The sequence below is a fragment of the Pungitius pungitius genome, chromosome 2, assembly GCF_949316345.1.
Source record: "Pungitius pungitius chromosome 2, fPunPun2.1, whole genome shotgun sequence".
In the NCBI taxonomy this organism is placed as follows: Eukaryota; Metazoa; Chordata; class Actinopteri; order Perciformes; family Gasterosteidae; genus Pungitius; species Pungitius pungitius.
Window position 1 is genome coordinate 12,888,780 of NC_084901.1, and position 16,386 is coordinate 12,905,165.

Consider the following 16,386-nt stretch of genomic DNA (forward strand, 5'->3'; position numbering starts at 1 on the left):
GCCCTACGCACATAGTTTAATATTTCTTCCGGCAAAATGCAACTTTTAGAGACTTAGGTCTCAAGAGCACACTGCGTGGATTTGAAAAGAATCGTGTTTAATCCGTTTGGTCTTTTACAACTGTAAGAAATCATGAAAATAGGCAGATTTTCAGCCATTAATTACAGCACCCCCTATTCTTCAAAAAATATGAAAATATTAGGGTGTGTTCAGGGCTTCAATGTTTACACATATTTTGCAATCTGCAATTTTGGTGAGGGCAGGCCAAGTCATTTGGAAGTTAAAAATCTGACAGATTAAGCCACACCCCTTGCGAAGTTAATTAGCCCAAATCTCATCAAAACAATGAGTTATCAGCACCATTCTGATATATCAAGGGCACATTGAACCAATAATGATCCACCGAAGGTTTTCGTGACAATCAAACTCAGCGTTTAGGAGAAATTGCCAAAAATTTCACAAAATTCAAAATGGCGGAAAATCTAGATAGGTCTTTTGCATACCTTGGTTGACTTTTTTGTAGAGCATGTTGAAGAGCACCTGTGTGCCAACTTTCAAGTTGATCGGACATCGGGGGCGGAAACTGTGTGGTCTTTTTCAAATTTCTAGAGGGCGCTATAGAGACATTTCTTTATACACAAATGTGAAACCCAAAAATTATCACATTTTTTAACAGTCCAGATATCCATGCCAAATTTAACAACTTTCTGAATACGATAAAAGCCCCAAAAAGGCAGTTTGTGAGAACAATAATAATAATAATTCCTTGAAATACAATAGGTTCCTCTACGACTAGTCATAGCGAGGACCCTAACAAATCTCTTAAGTGTGTTTACTAATGCTGCCGGATGTGACTCTTGGTGGATAGAAGTGTTAAGAAGGATTAATGGGATAGACAGAGATTCTGGTATATTTCCAGGAAAAAAGAAAAACATCAAACTTTTACTCTTGAAATGGAAAAGTAAGTTTCCCTTCATCAACATGGGCAATAGGTGGCAACCCTTTGGCCTTTGTGGCAAATCTGTGGCCTTTGTGACACATCAGTGGCTTCTGTGGCGTCACAACAGGAATACTCGTTCTGCACTCGACCTACCACCTCAAGCCTCCAATAAAACGTCAAAATAAAATTTACAAAAGCATTTTTTTGTAATATCACATTAATTGTGCAAAACTCTGATGTAAGATTTTGAAGTCAGCATTCTGTGCCTCTGTGGTGGGACACGTGAAACTCAACTAAATCCATTGTCAGTTGTTTCTGTTTGTATATATACTACATGGGTTGTTTGAAAATAAATAGTTATAATTTGTCATTGTGAAAAATGCCCATTGTGTAAATAACGAATGGTCTCGTTTTTTATATGTACTAAATATATGGTTCGAAAAATAACACTTTTGATGTTAATGAATCCGTTTATTATACATTTATCTACTATTTAATTAATATTCCCATTACTTTTGGGAAGACAAAACGTAAGTTAACCAATTTCAAGCACCAAAACAGTGCTTATACCAGCAGGTGGGAGTATACATGTATTTAAAACATCAGTTGTTATCTGTACCCCTAATACAAGAAAGATAAATCTAATGAGGGGTTGACAGCCATAGGACTGTATGTGAAGATGTGTGACCACAGCGGTGCATCGATCAGAAACGAGCAAATGTTATTCCAATCTTCTTTATTGATTGTGTGAATGTACAGTAATCATGAGTTTGTGTGGTTCCACAAGAAAGCAGCCACAAAGAAACATCAGCGCACTGCTAATACCCAACAGCAGAAATGAGCAGTAACTATGTGCAGTTAACTCTCTCCCAGCCTCTTGAGCGGATGCTCAATATTCTTTTTGAAGTTTTGAAGATCTTCAGCAATATGTTGGTGAACACCGCTAATACCAACACATGTTTGATTCTTTAGTGTTTTCTTGTTTGTTAACACTGGGGCACTGATGACTCGTAGTGAAAGGTACCAGGCTGGCGCGAGGTGTTCGGTAAGTTCCGACTGAAACCGCACATATGCAACAAAAACAAAAAAAAAGCCGAGGTGGAGCGAGCTCTCCGGAACATCCGGGCTGTCGCTCCTCAACATAAACAGCAATGGCGGAGGCAGCAGCAGCGTCTATGGCGGCTTCACCAATACCAGTAGGTTGGACTAAAAACGTAACCTGCAGGTAAGATGAGAACGAGGCCTTTTGAAAACATAAAACATGATTATGTCTTCCGTTCGATGCGAAAATGGATGTTATGCGGTGTCTTGCCAACGACTGACAACAGGCGTCATCTGAGGCTGGGCTCAGCTGTTGTCTAGCTAGCTCTAGTAGACGCGGTGTTGTTGTGTAGCTAGCTCTAGTAGACGCGGTGTTGTTGTGTAGCTAGCTCAAGTAGACGCGGTGTTGTTGTGTAGCTAGCTCAAGTAGACGCGGTGTTGTTGTGTAGCTAGCTCTAGTAGCCGCGGTGTTGTTGTGATCGCTGTGTTGTGCGCTCATAGCAGGCGGGCGGAGGGGGTTAGCAGACAGCCCGCTAGCCATATTTTCATTGAGTAGCTCTGCTAGCATCAATGTCAAACTAGCATATTAGCATGCACGAAATAACTGTTAAACGAAACCGAAAGACGAAATTGACACACAGTTGTCTTGCGTGGAATGTTTTTCGACTTGTGTGACGCTTCCGGGACAGAGAATGTCTTTGTGTTGTAAAGGCCTTTGAGTCTAATCTGTATTTTTGCTATTTTGGGAAATACAAAATACATTGCATTTCTGTTCAAATGAAGACGCCTGTGCTTGAAATGATTTATTTACTCGACGAATGTTATTGTATATTTACAGGTATTTCATGCATGGTCTATGCAAAGAAGGGGACAACTGTCGATATTCCCACGATCTGACCAGCAGTAAACCTGCAGCCATGATTTGCAAGTTCTTTCAGAAGGGGAGCTGTGTGTTTGGGGATCGTTGCAGGTAACATTTTACATTTTTATTTTTTAATTAAAAATATAGAAAATTATTCCAATTTGGCTCATGTTTGTACACACCTGGCGTGTACAAGTTTATAAAAAGATCTCCCGGTTGTCAGCTAAGCTGCATCATAAATTCCTTTCTTAAAAGGGCCTTGTCCTCAGGCCCTTTGTAGGCTGGTCACTGGGTTGCATTCTGCTCCTATAGGGGCTTCACAATCCTGACACAGCTGCTTCCCTATGTCAACATGTTGGTCTGTATCTGTTAGCTCTTTGTGATTCCAACGGGGAACACAATCTCCTATCTGTCAGATTACAGAAGTGATCTGCTGGATGAAACTTTCCTACAATATAAAATGTGTATGAGTGATAGTGGTGCTGGTGTATGTTCAGCACTGTCAACAAAATCCACAAACGCAAGAAGTACATGCATAGGACATGGACACTGTATTTGAGATAATCTTTACAATACCTATATACTATACAAGTTTGTTCTGTATAATTGGTAATGATAATTTGTAGATATTAATTATTATGGTTAAATAATAATTGCCAAAGTTAAAAATCACACACATTCATCATTTTATTTTAAAGGTCTGTTCCTTGCATGTAGGAAGCTTTTGTTTCTGTGAATACAATACTGAGCTGCCGCTGGTGTTGGCTCGATAAGTCGCATTCTTTTTTTGTTTTGATGACGCTGCAGTGCGGAGGGGGTCCTCATTATCTCGTCGGGCAAGTGCACCCTGTATTAAAAGTGTAGAGAAACGCTCACTGTGGGGGTTTCTTAAGGCTAAATTCCCTGGGCTCTGTCTATTGTGATGGGCTCTGTTTTGCTCTTTCAGTCTGTGTCTCACTCCCTGTCTGGCTTTTTCTCTGCAGTCCCCAGGGCCAGACAGAGAGCAATGCAACTTGTAAGGCAATTGCATAATGCTCTTTGTGGTTCCCTGAGCTAGCCATCCCCTCCTGTGCTGTTGCTCGGTTCCTCAAGTTAATTCTGCTGCATCACCGTGTCTCTCATTTATGTATGTATTTATGTAGTTTGGCTATCTTGAAGAAATTGTACTTTCTTGATTGTTGTTATTCTGGTTCTGTACCCTATTAAATGAATGCACTTATTACGAGTCACTTTTCGACAAAAACGTCAGCTAAATAAAAAGTTTAAATCTAGCTCCGGCAGCTCTCCTCTCCAGCCCAGTCATCCAATGCTCCCAGTGGCTCAACAATGTTAATTTTGACATCCGCAGCATGGATGAGAGACTTGCAGTGCTGCTTTTGTACGGCTGTCTGCACAATCTTCCTGCCATGCAAGGAGCACAACCATTTCTAGGGTTTACAAAGAATGGTGTGAAAAGGGAAAAACATCCAGTATGTGGCAGTCCTGTGGGCGAAAATGCCTTGTTGATGCTTCCAACAGCAGAAGACCCCACCGGGTACCACTCATCTCCACAACAAATAGGAAAAAGAGGCTACAATTTGCAAGAGCTCACCATAATTGGACAGTTGAAGACTGGAAAAATGTTGCCTGGTCTGATGAGTCTGGATTTCTGTTGAGACCATCAGATGGTAGAGTCAGAGTTTGGTGTAAACAGAATGAGGACATGGATCCATCATGCCTTGTTACCACTGTGCAGGCTGCTGCCGGTGGTGTAGTGGTGTGGGGGGTGTTTTCTTGGCACACTTTAGGCCCCTTAGTGCCAATTGGGCATCGTTTAAATGCCACGGCCTACCTGAGCATTGTTTCTGACCATGTCCATCCCATTATGGCCACCATGTACCCATCCTCTGAAGCTACTTCCAGCAGGATAATGCACCATGTCACAAAGCTCCAATCATTTCAAATGGGTTTCTTGAACATGACAATGAGTTCACTGTACTAAAATGGCCCCCACAGTCACCAGATCTCAACCCAATAGAGCATCTTTGGGATGTGGTGGAACGGGAGCTTCATGCCCTGGATGTGCATCCCACTAATCTCCATCAACTGCAAGATGCTATCCATCAATATGGGCCAACATTTCTAAAGAATGCTTTCAGCACCTTGTTGAATCAATGCCACGTAGAATTAAGGCAGTTCTGAAGGCGAAAGGGGGTCAAACACAGTATTAGTATGGTGTTCCTAATCATCCTTTAGGTGAGTGTAGATTTGTATACATTTAGATCTTGTTTTTTTTTTTTTAAAGATAGTTCTTGTTGTCAGCTTGTTTTGGACTTGTTAGAAAATATATGGAGCTGGTCTGGTTCAGCACGTGTGGCTGTACTCCCATTTCAAACTAAACATTAATGCAATCTTAATAGGAGTTGGTTTCTAATTTCTCAAGATGGTTGCCAATGTAACCTGGCAATCCTTAGTGCCCACACTTGTTCACTGACTCCAGTGCCAGTGGTCACCTCCTTGATCTGTGTGCACAAACTGTCATATGGAGATACATGTTCCTGTCCCCACAATTAGCCCAACCGTTTTGTTCATGACCATTGAAGCAATCGCTGCTTGGCCTTCAGGGTTTTAACATGAAACGTAGCCTGTCATCTGAAATATGGTAGAAGTGGATGCCGTGTCCCAGACCCCTTCTTTGCAAAGCTTTATTGATCTAGACCTGTAGCGATCTCTAACTGGGGTCCGTTTCAAGAAGCAGGTTTGGTGGAATCTCAGAATCTGTTAAGCCTGAGATGAGGGAAACTCTGGGTTGTCGGTTTCAGAAAAAGGGAGGTAACTAAACCTCAGGGTCAGTTGCTATGGTAACTGAGCCTGAGAACTAGGGATGCACGGTATACCGGTTCAAACAGTATAAGATCTCCTTGCGGCATGAATTTCTCACGTACCGTTCATACCGGTGTTACGCCATAACGACTGACTTTATAACAACAACAATGAATAACGCACAACAAACTATCTTTAGCAGCAACACAACAGCTTGTGACACATAACACACATGAAACGTCAAATCATAAGACCAGTGCATGAAGTCTATTTTATTCATGCAATTCAGTCATTACAGTAGCGCGCCCGCCCGCAAAGCAGACAGCCGTGGTGCTGCTGCTGCTTTTTACATTCAAATATCTGTTTTAACTATTCAAATATGGAATATTCTTTGACAGGCCTAGCGTGAAGCCATTCTTATTGCAACTCTATTTGCAAAATCAGCAGTAGATCATGTTAACTGTAACAATCCTGGTCCCCGTGCCTTATCAGATTTGACCACTGTAAACCAGCAAAGGACGAGGAGTTTCCAACCCCACAGACGCTGCCGCTGCCCTCTGCCTCCCTGGCCAGCTCATCAAACCTGGAACCCAGTGGGTTAACGCCTGGTTCAGAGGCACAAGACTGGGTCAACGCTGCCGAGTTTGTTCCTGGACAGCCGTATTGTGGACGGGGTGAGTTGTCGGCATTGATTACGTGTGTTGTATTGAATCTCACTTAATGGAATGGTCTTTTCACAACTCCATCATAATAAATAAATAAATAATACAATAATACTTAAATTAAATACATTTGTGTGCAAAACATAAGGAAATGGTGATGAAACGTTGCCCTTTGAGGTTGAATTTTAAGAGGAGCCATTATGAGGAGTTTTGTGACATCAATAAATATAAACCCGTTTCCTTGCACAGCTGAGCCAGCGGACCCTGAGAGCAGTGCCCCCCTCTTGGAGACCTCGGACAGTAAGGCATCGCAGGACGACAAAGAACTAAAGAAGCAGCTCTGTCCATACGCAGCCGTTGGAGAGTGCCGCTACGGAATCAACTGTGCCTATCTCCATGGCGACGTGTGTGACATGTGCGGCCTCCAGGTGCTCCACCCTACTGACAACGCCCAGCGTTCCGCACACACTAAGGTAAGACTTATTGTCACTGTCACAATTTTCCTGAACTATTTTAGAATCACTGAGGGTGGAAAATAGAACTGATATGCCGGCGATTTCTTTCTTTCACTGATTGAATTGTTTGTCTTTTGTGAAATCCACGGTCATGCTAGGGCTGCGCCGTATGGCGAAAAATTCATATCACAGTATTTAGAAAGCTTCGGACGGTATTGCTTTTTCAAGTAAACACAACACTACGTAACACAGCGGCCCAAAAAGTACCGCCGGCTACCCGAGCTCACTGGCCAACTTGTTCGAAACGGGCCAGCGAGTTAGCTTGTTAGCTTGTTGTGGCTGCTAGTGTTGCCACCAGAGGCTCGACAGACTTTGCAATAAATCGCGCTCTGTGATGACGTGTAAAGATGAAATCTGCCGCCCGCCGAAGAGCAACCTCAGTTGTTATGGCGAAACACTGGTATGAACGGTTTGTGAGAAATTCACACCGTAGGGAGATCTTCTACCAGTATACCGTGCAGCCCTAGGTCAGCCAATAACAGGCTGGTGTGTTTAAAAACACAACTTAGCTAAAATCTCACCTAAAACAACAGCAACCACCGCCCAGTCTTGTTGGTTCCTCCGGGCTGTCAACGAATATTCTGTATTTGAATAGTTGTTAAAAAGAGATATTCGAATAGTTGTTCAAAACGGATTCAAATGTGAAAATTAATATTCGAATGTTTGTAGAAAAAGGTGGGCGCGCTACTGTACTGACTGTATATTAAAATAAAATAGACAGGCTACAACAGCTTCATGCACTGGTTTGATTATTTGCCGTTTCATGCCAAGGAAAAGTTCCATGTTTACCACAGCTTGCGTGGAGTGTTCAATGTTTCAATCACTGAATGAAGCCTGCAATATTTGGGACAAGAATCGCGACCTTAAATTGGGATTACGCAGACAGAGTGAGAGAGACAGGGTGCGTGTGTGCGAGCGCGATGCCACGGTCTGCGATCTTGGGCATTAGTTAATTTACTCATTTTTACGTAGGTAATATGTTGTTAAATATGAAATTACCTATACAAGTAGTTATGTCCTGTTGTATGAATTTGTTATTGACGTGCCTATTGTGCAACCAATAGAAAACCTCAACCAGGAAAGACGCTGCAGAATCAACGGCGGCTTTGTGCATGACTTTCAGTCTGGACGTGACGTATGTCTCCTCCGTAGCAATCGGATATTCGAATATGTGTTATATAAGTGAATATTCAACCGTCAACGGGACCGAGCCACCATGTCACGAAAGAGCGTACTTGTATTATTATGCTATTGTCAGTATGTTATCAGTGGAATAAAATGGTCTGAAAATTGGTGCATTAATCGCACAACAAAAATGTGATGTTGTGACAGCCCTAGTGTCACCTAGAAAGGATTCTCTGCATTATGTTTTGAGAAGATTCCTTCCCAGGTTCCTGCGCTTTGTGAAATAAGTGGATAACATTTGGGGAGAATGGCAGAAGGGGATCCCTCTCCTGGGATGGACAGGATGCAATAGATGTGTACAAAATTCATTCAACAGAAGTGATTCAAATTAAATTGTGCTTCAATAGACAACCCTTTCCATTCTGTCTTGGTAGTACTGTGTCCAGTTGGAACTCACTGAGTTCACTGAGCAAAGGTTGAGTGCAGTGGTCTCATTTAAAATCAATGAGACATCTACTGGCTGCTTTGCTATTCTCTCAGCTCTTAACTACTGCAGTTATTATGCTGCCTTGTCATGGACTATTATAAGGACCACAATTGAATGCATAGCTCGAGACGATGTTGTGCTGGTTTAACTGTTCCCTCTCCTAGGCATGCATCGAGGCCCATGAGAAGGACATGGAGATTTCATTTGCCATCCAACGCAGCAAAGACATGATGTGTGGTGTGTGTATGGAAGTGGTGTTTGAGAAGGCCAACCCGAGCGAGCGCCGCTTCGGCATCCTCTCCAACTGCAGCCACTGCTACTGTCTTAAGTGCATTCGTAAATGGAGGAGTGCCAAGCAGTTTGAGAGCAAAATAATCAAGTGAGTCACCGTTTTCGAATCCCAAACCCGAATGACCAAAAAGGTATTCATTCCACAGCTAGTTCACTGACAGGGACACCAAATGCTAAGCGAATTGTTGTATTGGTTACACGTGGGATCGTTTGTTTGTTGCGTTATTTGCCTCATTCACACGTTTTTAACTGGGTTTGTAACGTAATCCAGAGGCAAGCAGTGAATTTTATCAACCTATATTCAATGTATACATATTGGCTGAATACAACAGCTGTATGAACCCAGAATAAACCATTTTGATTTGATTTTGTTGCAATCAACGGATAAAAGGAATCCCAAGTACATAACAATGCCAATTTGTTTGTTCTCTCTGCTGGACATCGAATAGCTTTTAAAATACTTGTTTTCTCAATAGAGCTTGGATAGATCTTTGCTAGGCTATGCTTACCTATATAACGCCATCTCGTCATAAATATGACATTGTTTTATGGTTTGTACCATATGGTTTTAACACGTCGTACATTTATTCATAGTTTTGTCCTTTCTCTGATATGGGGTATCGTACAACATTAAGCCATATTGTAGCCGTGGGGGAGCACCTGCTATATAAACTATAAAGAATTGTTTTTATTTATAAAATAAGTACAAATCACTCAAATTTACATTAAAATTGATGTTGGGAACTGTGCAAGAATGTATATTTCCACTTTTAACAGGAAGTTTTTCAACCATTTTTTCTATGTCACACTGTTTTTTTGCTGTCTTGCTGATGCTGCACGTCTCTCTGCCTCTTTGCTGCAGTCGTCTGCTTGTAACCTGAGCCGCTCTGCAGGGGGCGTTGTTTAAACACAACGCATGACAAGTCCTCATGTCTGTTTGGCTTTCTTTTTATTTTATTTTTTTTAACGCTGTGGCTCACGCCCTCTGTTTGGGAACCACTGCTTTAAGCGACTACAATGTGACGGGACCATATCCATCACCATTCTTTTTCTGTGCAGGTCTTGCCCGGAGTGTCGAATCACATCCAACTTTGTCATCCCAAGCGAGTACTGGGTGGAGGACAAGGAGGACAAGCAGAAACTCATCCAGAAATACAAGGATGGCATGGGGTACACAGATAATTTCCTGAGAACTAAAATCTTTGCTTTGGACTCTAATTCTTTTTTCCAAGCATGTCAAAGAAACAAGGACACAAGCTGATGTTCTGCCACTGTAGCTTTCACTAATGCTAAAGCTTAGTTTTCTTTTCTTGTTTTTAAAGGCTTGACGATGTGTCAAAAACGTAACGCCAAATAACTCCTTGACTACGTTATGTTAGGGGCTGATGGACAGGTGCCACTGTTTATGGTAGTTCTTCCCATCAGAGTATGAATGGGAGTCAATAGGTGAAATACACTGCTTGGCCAAAAGTTACCACCAAAAAAAAGGTCACACGCTCTAATATTTAATTACCTTTATCTTTGCATTTGCTGTGGCATTGTTTCGATAGGCTTCTGCAATGTCACAAGATTTATTTCCATCCAGTGTTGCATTCATTTCACACCAAGATCTTGTATTGATGATGGTAGCAAAAAGCCTTCTCCAGCACATCCCAAAGATCCTCAGTGGGGTTACGGTCTGGACTCTGTGGTGGCCAATCCATGTGTGAAAAGGATGTCTCGTGGTCCTGACCCACTCTTTCACAATTTGAGCCCGATGAATCCTGGCATTGTCATCTTGGAATATGCAATCAGGGATGAAAAAATAGTCAGCTGACCTCATTCTTTGAGCACATACTGTTGTTGTCCATGCAGTAATTATCCAATAGGAGGCTCGTACCTATTTGCTTAGTTAAATCCAGGGGGTGGCTTTTTTTTTTGGCCAGGCAGTGTATGACATGTAGTGTTAGGGAGCTTTGGGTGGTTGAGAAGACTAGAAAAGAGAAATAAATGTACAGTCCATCTACCAAATCCTGGATGGTGATTCTGCAGAAATGGTTGAAATAGGGGAAAGCTCTGCATGGAGTGGGCAGATGGTGCAGTGTCAACCTCAACTCTGGAAGATAGACTTCTTTTTCAAATGAACTCAGAATTTTCATTTTGTATTTTTCAAAACATCCATAGTGTAATCGAACTTGTACTGTTCTTTTTTTGTCTTTTCCAGGACTAAACCGTGTCGATACTTTGATGAAGGTCGTGGAACCTGTCCTTTCGGCTCAAATTGCTTTTATAAGCATGCCTTTCCAGATGGACGGCTGGAGGAAGCGCAACCCCAGCGAAGACAGACCGGATCCAACAGCAGAAATCGGGTAAGAGTTCATACTCCCATGTCGGATCTGCTCATTCCATAAGCCATTAGAGTGTGGCAGCTACAGCTACAACGCTTTGTGTGCTGTATGTGAAAAACGGGTAGAATGAGCAGAAAAAGAAAGCCGTGGCTTAAAAGGTTCAAAGTAATGCAAAACAAACAAAAACGTATAACTAAACAGGTGACATGTGGCTACTGTAGATCTGCAGCCGGAGCTCACTTGCGATTGGCAGTCCTCCCCGGAGCCTCCCCTTGCTTTTCTGCCGACATCGGAGCACGCGCTCTGGAGGCCGAGGGCTTACCGCTGTGCCGCTAAAAGGAAGCGCAGCACCCAACAATCACAACTGGTTGTGTGTTGCTTGCAAACACAAATTTATTTTGACCCTCCTATTACGAACTCCGTGGCCGGTGACAGGAATCCCGAGACGCTGCCATGCCACGGTCCATGTATCCACGTAACCTCAATAACAGGCCCTCATCATGCACCCATGCTGTTTGCACCAAAATGAATTACAATAAGCATAATAATACAAGTATGCTCTAGTGCACATTAAGGCTGTCAAAATCGCTCAAAAATGACGTTCGAATATTTAAAAAAAAAAAGTTGAAAAAACACATTGGAATGGACTGCAGACCTTGGCTTCTCTCTCTCTCTCTCTCACACCGTTGCACTCTCTGCACATATATAACAAACAGATGCTGAGGGCTGATCAAGAGTTTTGTGCAAGTAATTTAAGGTTGCGATTATTTTCCCAAATATGTCAGGCTTCATTCAGTCATTGAAACAAACATTATTAGCATTAATTGAAGTTTATAGAGTATAGAACCGACAGAGCTCAGAGCGAGCTGTGCTGTGGTAAACATGGAACTTGTCCTTGGCATGAGACGGCAAATAACCCAACCAGTGCAGTCTAGTCTATTTAAGCGAGTCTATAGGAGCCGCTGATAAACCAAAACCAAGCACTCAAATCACATTATCACTTTTCAATTATAATTCCTGTTTTTTTAATGCTAAACACAGCAGATGTCTGTGTCTCTTCCAAAAGCTTTCCCTTCCTGAACTGGGACTGATTTCATGTAAGGGGGGGGAGGGGGACTTTTGCCCTTCAGCCTCAGGGTAGAGCATCATTTCTCTCTCTACACATATCCTTCTTTTACTGAAGAAAGCTGCTGCTCTATTCCATGTGTATCTTTCAATTGGCTCTGAGCCTTCAAACAAGAGGTGGAACTTAGAATGGCTGAGATCAGAAAAAAGGGCAACATATTGGAGAGTTTTGGGCTTCTTCCTTCGTGTTTTGAGGGCTGTCAACATAAACGCATTAACCTATGCAATTAATGTGGCCGGGATTAATGCAACAAAATATTTTAACATAGTTAACGTATGTTTGTTTACGCCCTTCCTCAGTTAGACCAGCCATTCATTGTCCTTATAATACATTGTTCTTTGAGGATCCAACTCTCTCCCCTAATCCTGCCAGAACTCTAGACGAACGCCGCTGTGGGACATCTTCGATGAGCGGGAAAGCACGGGCTCTTTCGACAACGAGGATGAGGAGATGGTGACGTTTGAGCTGAGCGAAATGCTGCTCATGCTTCTTGCCGCAGGAACGGACGACGACGTGACGGATTCAGAAGATGAATGGGACTTGTTTCACGAGGAGCTGGACGATTTCTATGAGATTTACCTATAGCAGCGCCGCCCACAAGCCTCCCCTTTCCCTCTTGTGTATACTAGACTCTAGAATGGACTGTCTTGTGCGAGTGATGCACGGTAGCTCCCCCCCCCCCCCTCTGTATTGTGGCAGTGCTTTGAAGCAGGCCATAAATAAATGAACTTTTAAAAGAAAAAAAAAAGTCCAGGTGCGCTCGTGCTAAACATTTTCTAGACCGCTATCCTTGTGGGTCTATCTTGTGCAATTCAAAGTCAATATAAGATCTAACAAATTATAACTTTCTTCAAATATTGCTAATAAACATTGTCAAGTTTCTTTGTGGGTGTGGGTTTGACTTGTTAATCTTCTACCCAGGTGTTGATATGTACTTCTGAGGATGCACTCTTACTTAGTTGGCACTTTACTGTAATTGTGATAGGCATGATATACAAGTGCTTTTTTCCCTTTATTACAGTTACTCATTGCCAATATACTGTGCTGATGTTAAATAGATCACCATAATCCTATTCATGTTGTACTGAAAAGTATTTACCGTGCCTCCCCCCCCCCCCCCCTCCTTTTCATGGTTCTAAAATCAGTCATCAGTTTGTTGAAAAGACACATTGGAACTCATTTCAGCAACTAAATGTAATTTTCTTGGTGAAAAACACTAAAATGACTTAAGCACACTAATTTCATTCCACAAATGTTTGTTTTCAATCCTGCCGCTTGTGGTTGGAGTCAATACCCCCCCCAAAGTGTGCTCCCCTATCTGCAGACCCATTTTGCAGTAATGCATACCATGAGTGTCTGTTACATGGAAGGCAGACGAGGACCCCGATCCGTTATATAAGAAGTCCTGGAACTGGGCAAGACCTGGTAAGACCTGAGTGGCCCTCAGCTTCCTCTTCTTCCTCTCTCTTTATCCTCAGAGTCAACCAAGCTTTAGGCCTTTAGAGTGAAACCTGTTTTGCTGTTTCTGTAATCTGGGTCCACACAGCTGTCAAATAGAAGAAAATTAAAAAAAAAAAAAATGAAATTCAGCTAAGTATCTAGAAATACCTGCGGTATCAAGTCCTTCCTTGGAACCAGGCTAAGAGTCGGCTCTTAACTCTTTCAGCAGTGTGGAGAATCTGAGCCGAGAGACTTTTCTCAGTGTGAACTGCAAGTTCTCTGCTGCCGAAAGTTTCTTTTACTGACTCCTAGTAGCTAGTTTCAACCTGTTCAACTCCATGTGAATGCATATGTTTATACTGAAATGTGTGTGTTTCTATGTTCCACAACCATCCATCTTAACTTGAAATTAAAGTTTATTATCAATCCACTGGGGTTTAGTCAAAATACTTTGGTCTGCTGTTTGTCACTGTGTGTACAGGTATGATGCTGCTGATGTATATGTTGAATAATGTAGGGAGGTATTTTTAGAAGATGAATTGCATGCACAACTACAAAGTGTGTGTTGGAGCTTAATAAGTTAAAAAAAGAAATTATGTTATAAGGAATTGAAACATTTGAATAAGGCTTAAATATGCCAATTACTTCCAAAGTTGGATCGGTTAGTGAGTTATTGAGGATCGATTGATTAGTTCGTGGTGGGCATGTGGGTCTCCGGCCAGCAGTGTGTAAATGGGTGAATAATGACGTAGTGCTAAAGAGATTTAAGTAGTAAGCTTTTTATATATTTTTATATATATGCACATAACTTAGTCATTTACATCACCAAAACTTAAAATCTGTGTAAACCACTTTTTCCATCAGCTTGGATCCACATAGGAAAATTAAAGATTGATTTCCTGTTCGTTATTTCCTTCCAAACAACAAAAACCTGTAGAAATTGAAATGCTCTTTTATTAGTCACACAGTGCTCTCCATGTGAGAGGCAGCATAACATCTTCAGCAAACTTTCCGTAGAAGAATTTAAGGAAAAACAGACACATTTTATTGTGATTAGTTCTAACTGATAAATCATATATTATTGCTTTTACTTATTTGTGTGATTATTATTGATACTAATGTATTTACTTAGTTATTTGATAGACTAAACAATATATTAAGAACTAAATAATACATGAAAATAATTCAGCTGTAGTCACGCGCTGTGCTCCAGACTTTTTTTGCGCATGTCTCTTTCCCACCTTTAAGGAAGGAAGAGGGAGAGAGGGAGAAAGGGAGGAAGGGAGAGAGGGAGGCAGCCGCACGGATACGAGGATTGTTAAAACTGGGGACGAAACTCTAAAAGGCGGATCTCCGATCCAAAGCGAGCTATTGCCCACACTCCCCCGGATCCTCTTCTCCGGATGCCGGTCAGCTAAGCAGGAGGCGGGACACCCAGACCACGAGCGTCCTCAGCAGCATCCTCCCCGAGGAAGGCGGCAGCATCCAGCCTCCTTGTCTTGTCCTGCGCGGCCGCCGCCCGCACCATGACATCGGGGGAGTTCATGCAGACCGCTCCGCTGCTAGCGCACAGATCCAAGAGGAGTCTGCTGTACAAGACGCTCTGCTTCATCCTCCTCGTCTTCCAGGGGGGCATTCTGGATTTTTACCTCATCATCTTCACCGACTTGTACTGGTGCTCGTGGATCGCCACGGATCTGGTGGTGATCTCGGGCTGGGGGATTTTTTTCATGAAGAACGCGTGGAGCAAGAGGGAGAGGGCTTGCGGCTTCCACCAGAAGAGTTCCATTTTCGGCTGTAACCTCGGGGAGTTTACCTACGCCTACTTGGCATGGCTCATCTATGTCATCGCCTGCACCCCAAAGGTGGTGCTCATCCTGGAGACCTCCATCCTGGATCTGATTGAGCTTAAGGTGCCGTGCGGGGTGACCGGCTTCAAGATCATCGTGCTGCTGTCCGCGCCGCTGCTCTTCTGTCTGATCAACTCCATCATCGAGGATCTAAACGGGGCGACGCGGCACCACTCCCACAGTTGCTTCATGAGCACCTGCTTGGACCTGCTCGACAGCTTCACGCTAGTGGAGATGCTGCTGATGAGCGAGATCCCCACCTCGTATCTGAAGTACACCGTGGTCTCGGTGTACTTCGCGGCTCTGGCCGTGCCCGTCCTGTGGCTTTACGAGCTGACCGCGTCGGAGCTCCGCTGCCGGTGGCTGTGGGCCCGCTTCTTCATGTGCCTGGTGGTCAACGCGCCCCTGCTTGTGGTCAGGTGTTTCTTGGTCTTTGTCTACAGGATGCCGGTGTCAGTATTCATGTTCAAAAACATCTTCTTCTTGGTGTGTAAGTTCCTGGAACTGGTAGAGCAATCTGTGGCGGTGCGGGGGGCCCGGAGGCTGGCTGGGAGCAGCAACCAGGCCCAGTTCTCCCACTGCGTGTCCGAGAACGACATGTGCCCCCACGGTTACGTCAACACCCTGGCCGTAACGCACTCATAGGCCCCTTTGGCCCCCGAGCGGGATGGGAGGGAGAAGGGAAAATCCAAATCAAATGCGAATCGCAAACCCAACTGTGGCTTCCAGACAGTGTCTCTGGGTAAGTCATGGCTTGAGGGGAAAATACCTCATAGGAAACATAGATGAACCGGTAGGAAATATATTATCGTATTTGCAATTGTATTTCAAACTAAATAAGCAATCGAAAGACTAAATCCAAACTTTGAAAATCATAAATTGCACTGACAAAACTTGGAAAAATATATACCGTAGTCC

At 43.1% G+C, this 16,386-nt stretch overlaps 2 protein-coding genes across 2 annotated transcripts; both read left to right on the forward strand.

The window, feature by feature from the left end:
* The first annotated feature begins 2,014 nt into the window (after positions 1-2,014).
* On the forward strand, positions 2,015-14,067 carry mkrn1 (makorin, ring finger protein, 1). The gene is made up of 8 exons (XM_037461072.2): positions 2,015-2,165; positions 2,820-2,951; positions 6,138-6,319; positions 6,557-6,780; positions 8,599-8,813; positions 9,785-9,895; positions 10,929-11,073; positions 12,551-14,067. Exons 1-8 carry the CDS (start codon positions 2,092-2,094, stop codon positions 12,761-12,763), a joined length of 1,296 nt encoding a protein of 431 aa, XP_037316969.2. The 5' UTR covers positions 2,015-2,091; the 3' UTR covers positions 12,764-14,067.
* On the forward strand, positions 12,816-16,139 carry tmem121b (transmembrane protein 121B). The gene is made up of 2 exons (XM_037460041.2): positions 12,816-12,843; positions 15,038-16,139. Exons 1-2 carry the CDS (start codon positions 12,816-12,818, stop codon positions 16,111-16,113), a joined length of 1,104 nt encoding a protein of 367 aa, XP_037315938.2. The 3' UTR covers positions 16,114-16,139.
* The last annotated feature ends 247 nt before the right edge of the window (positions 16,140-16,386 follow it).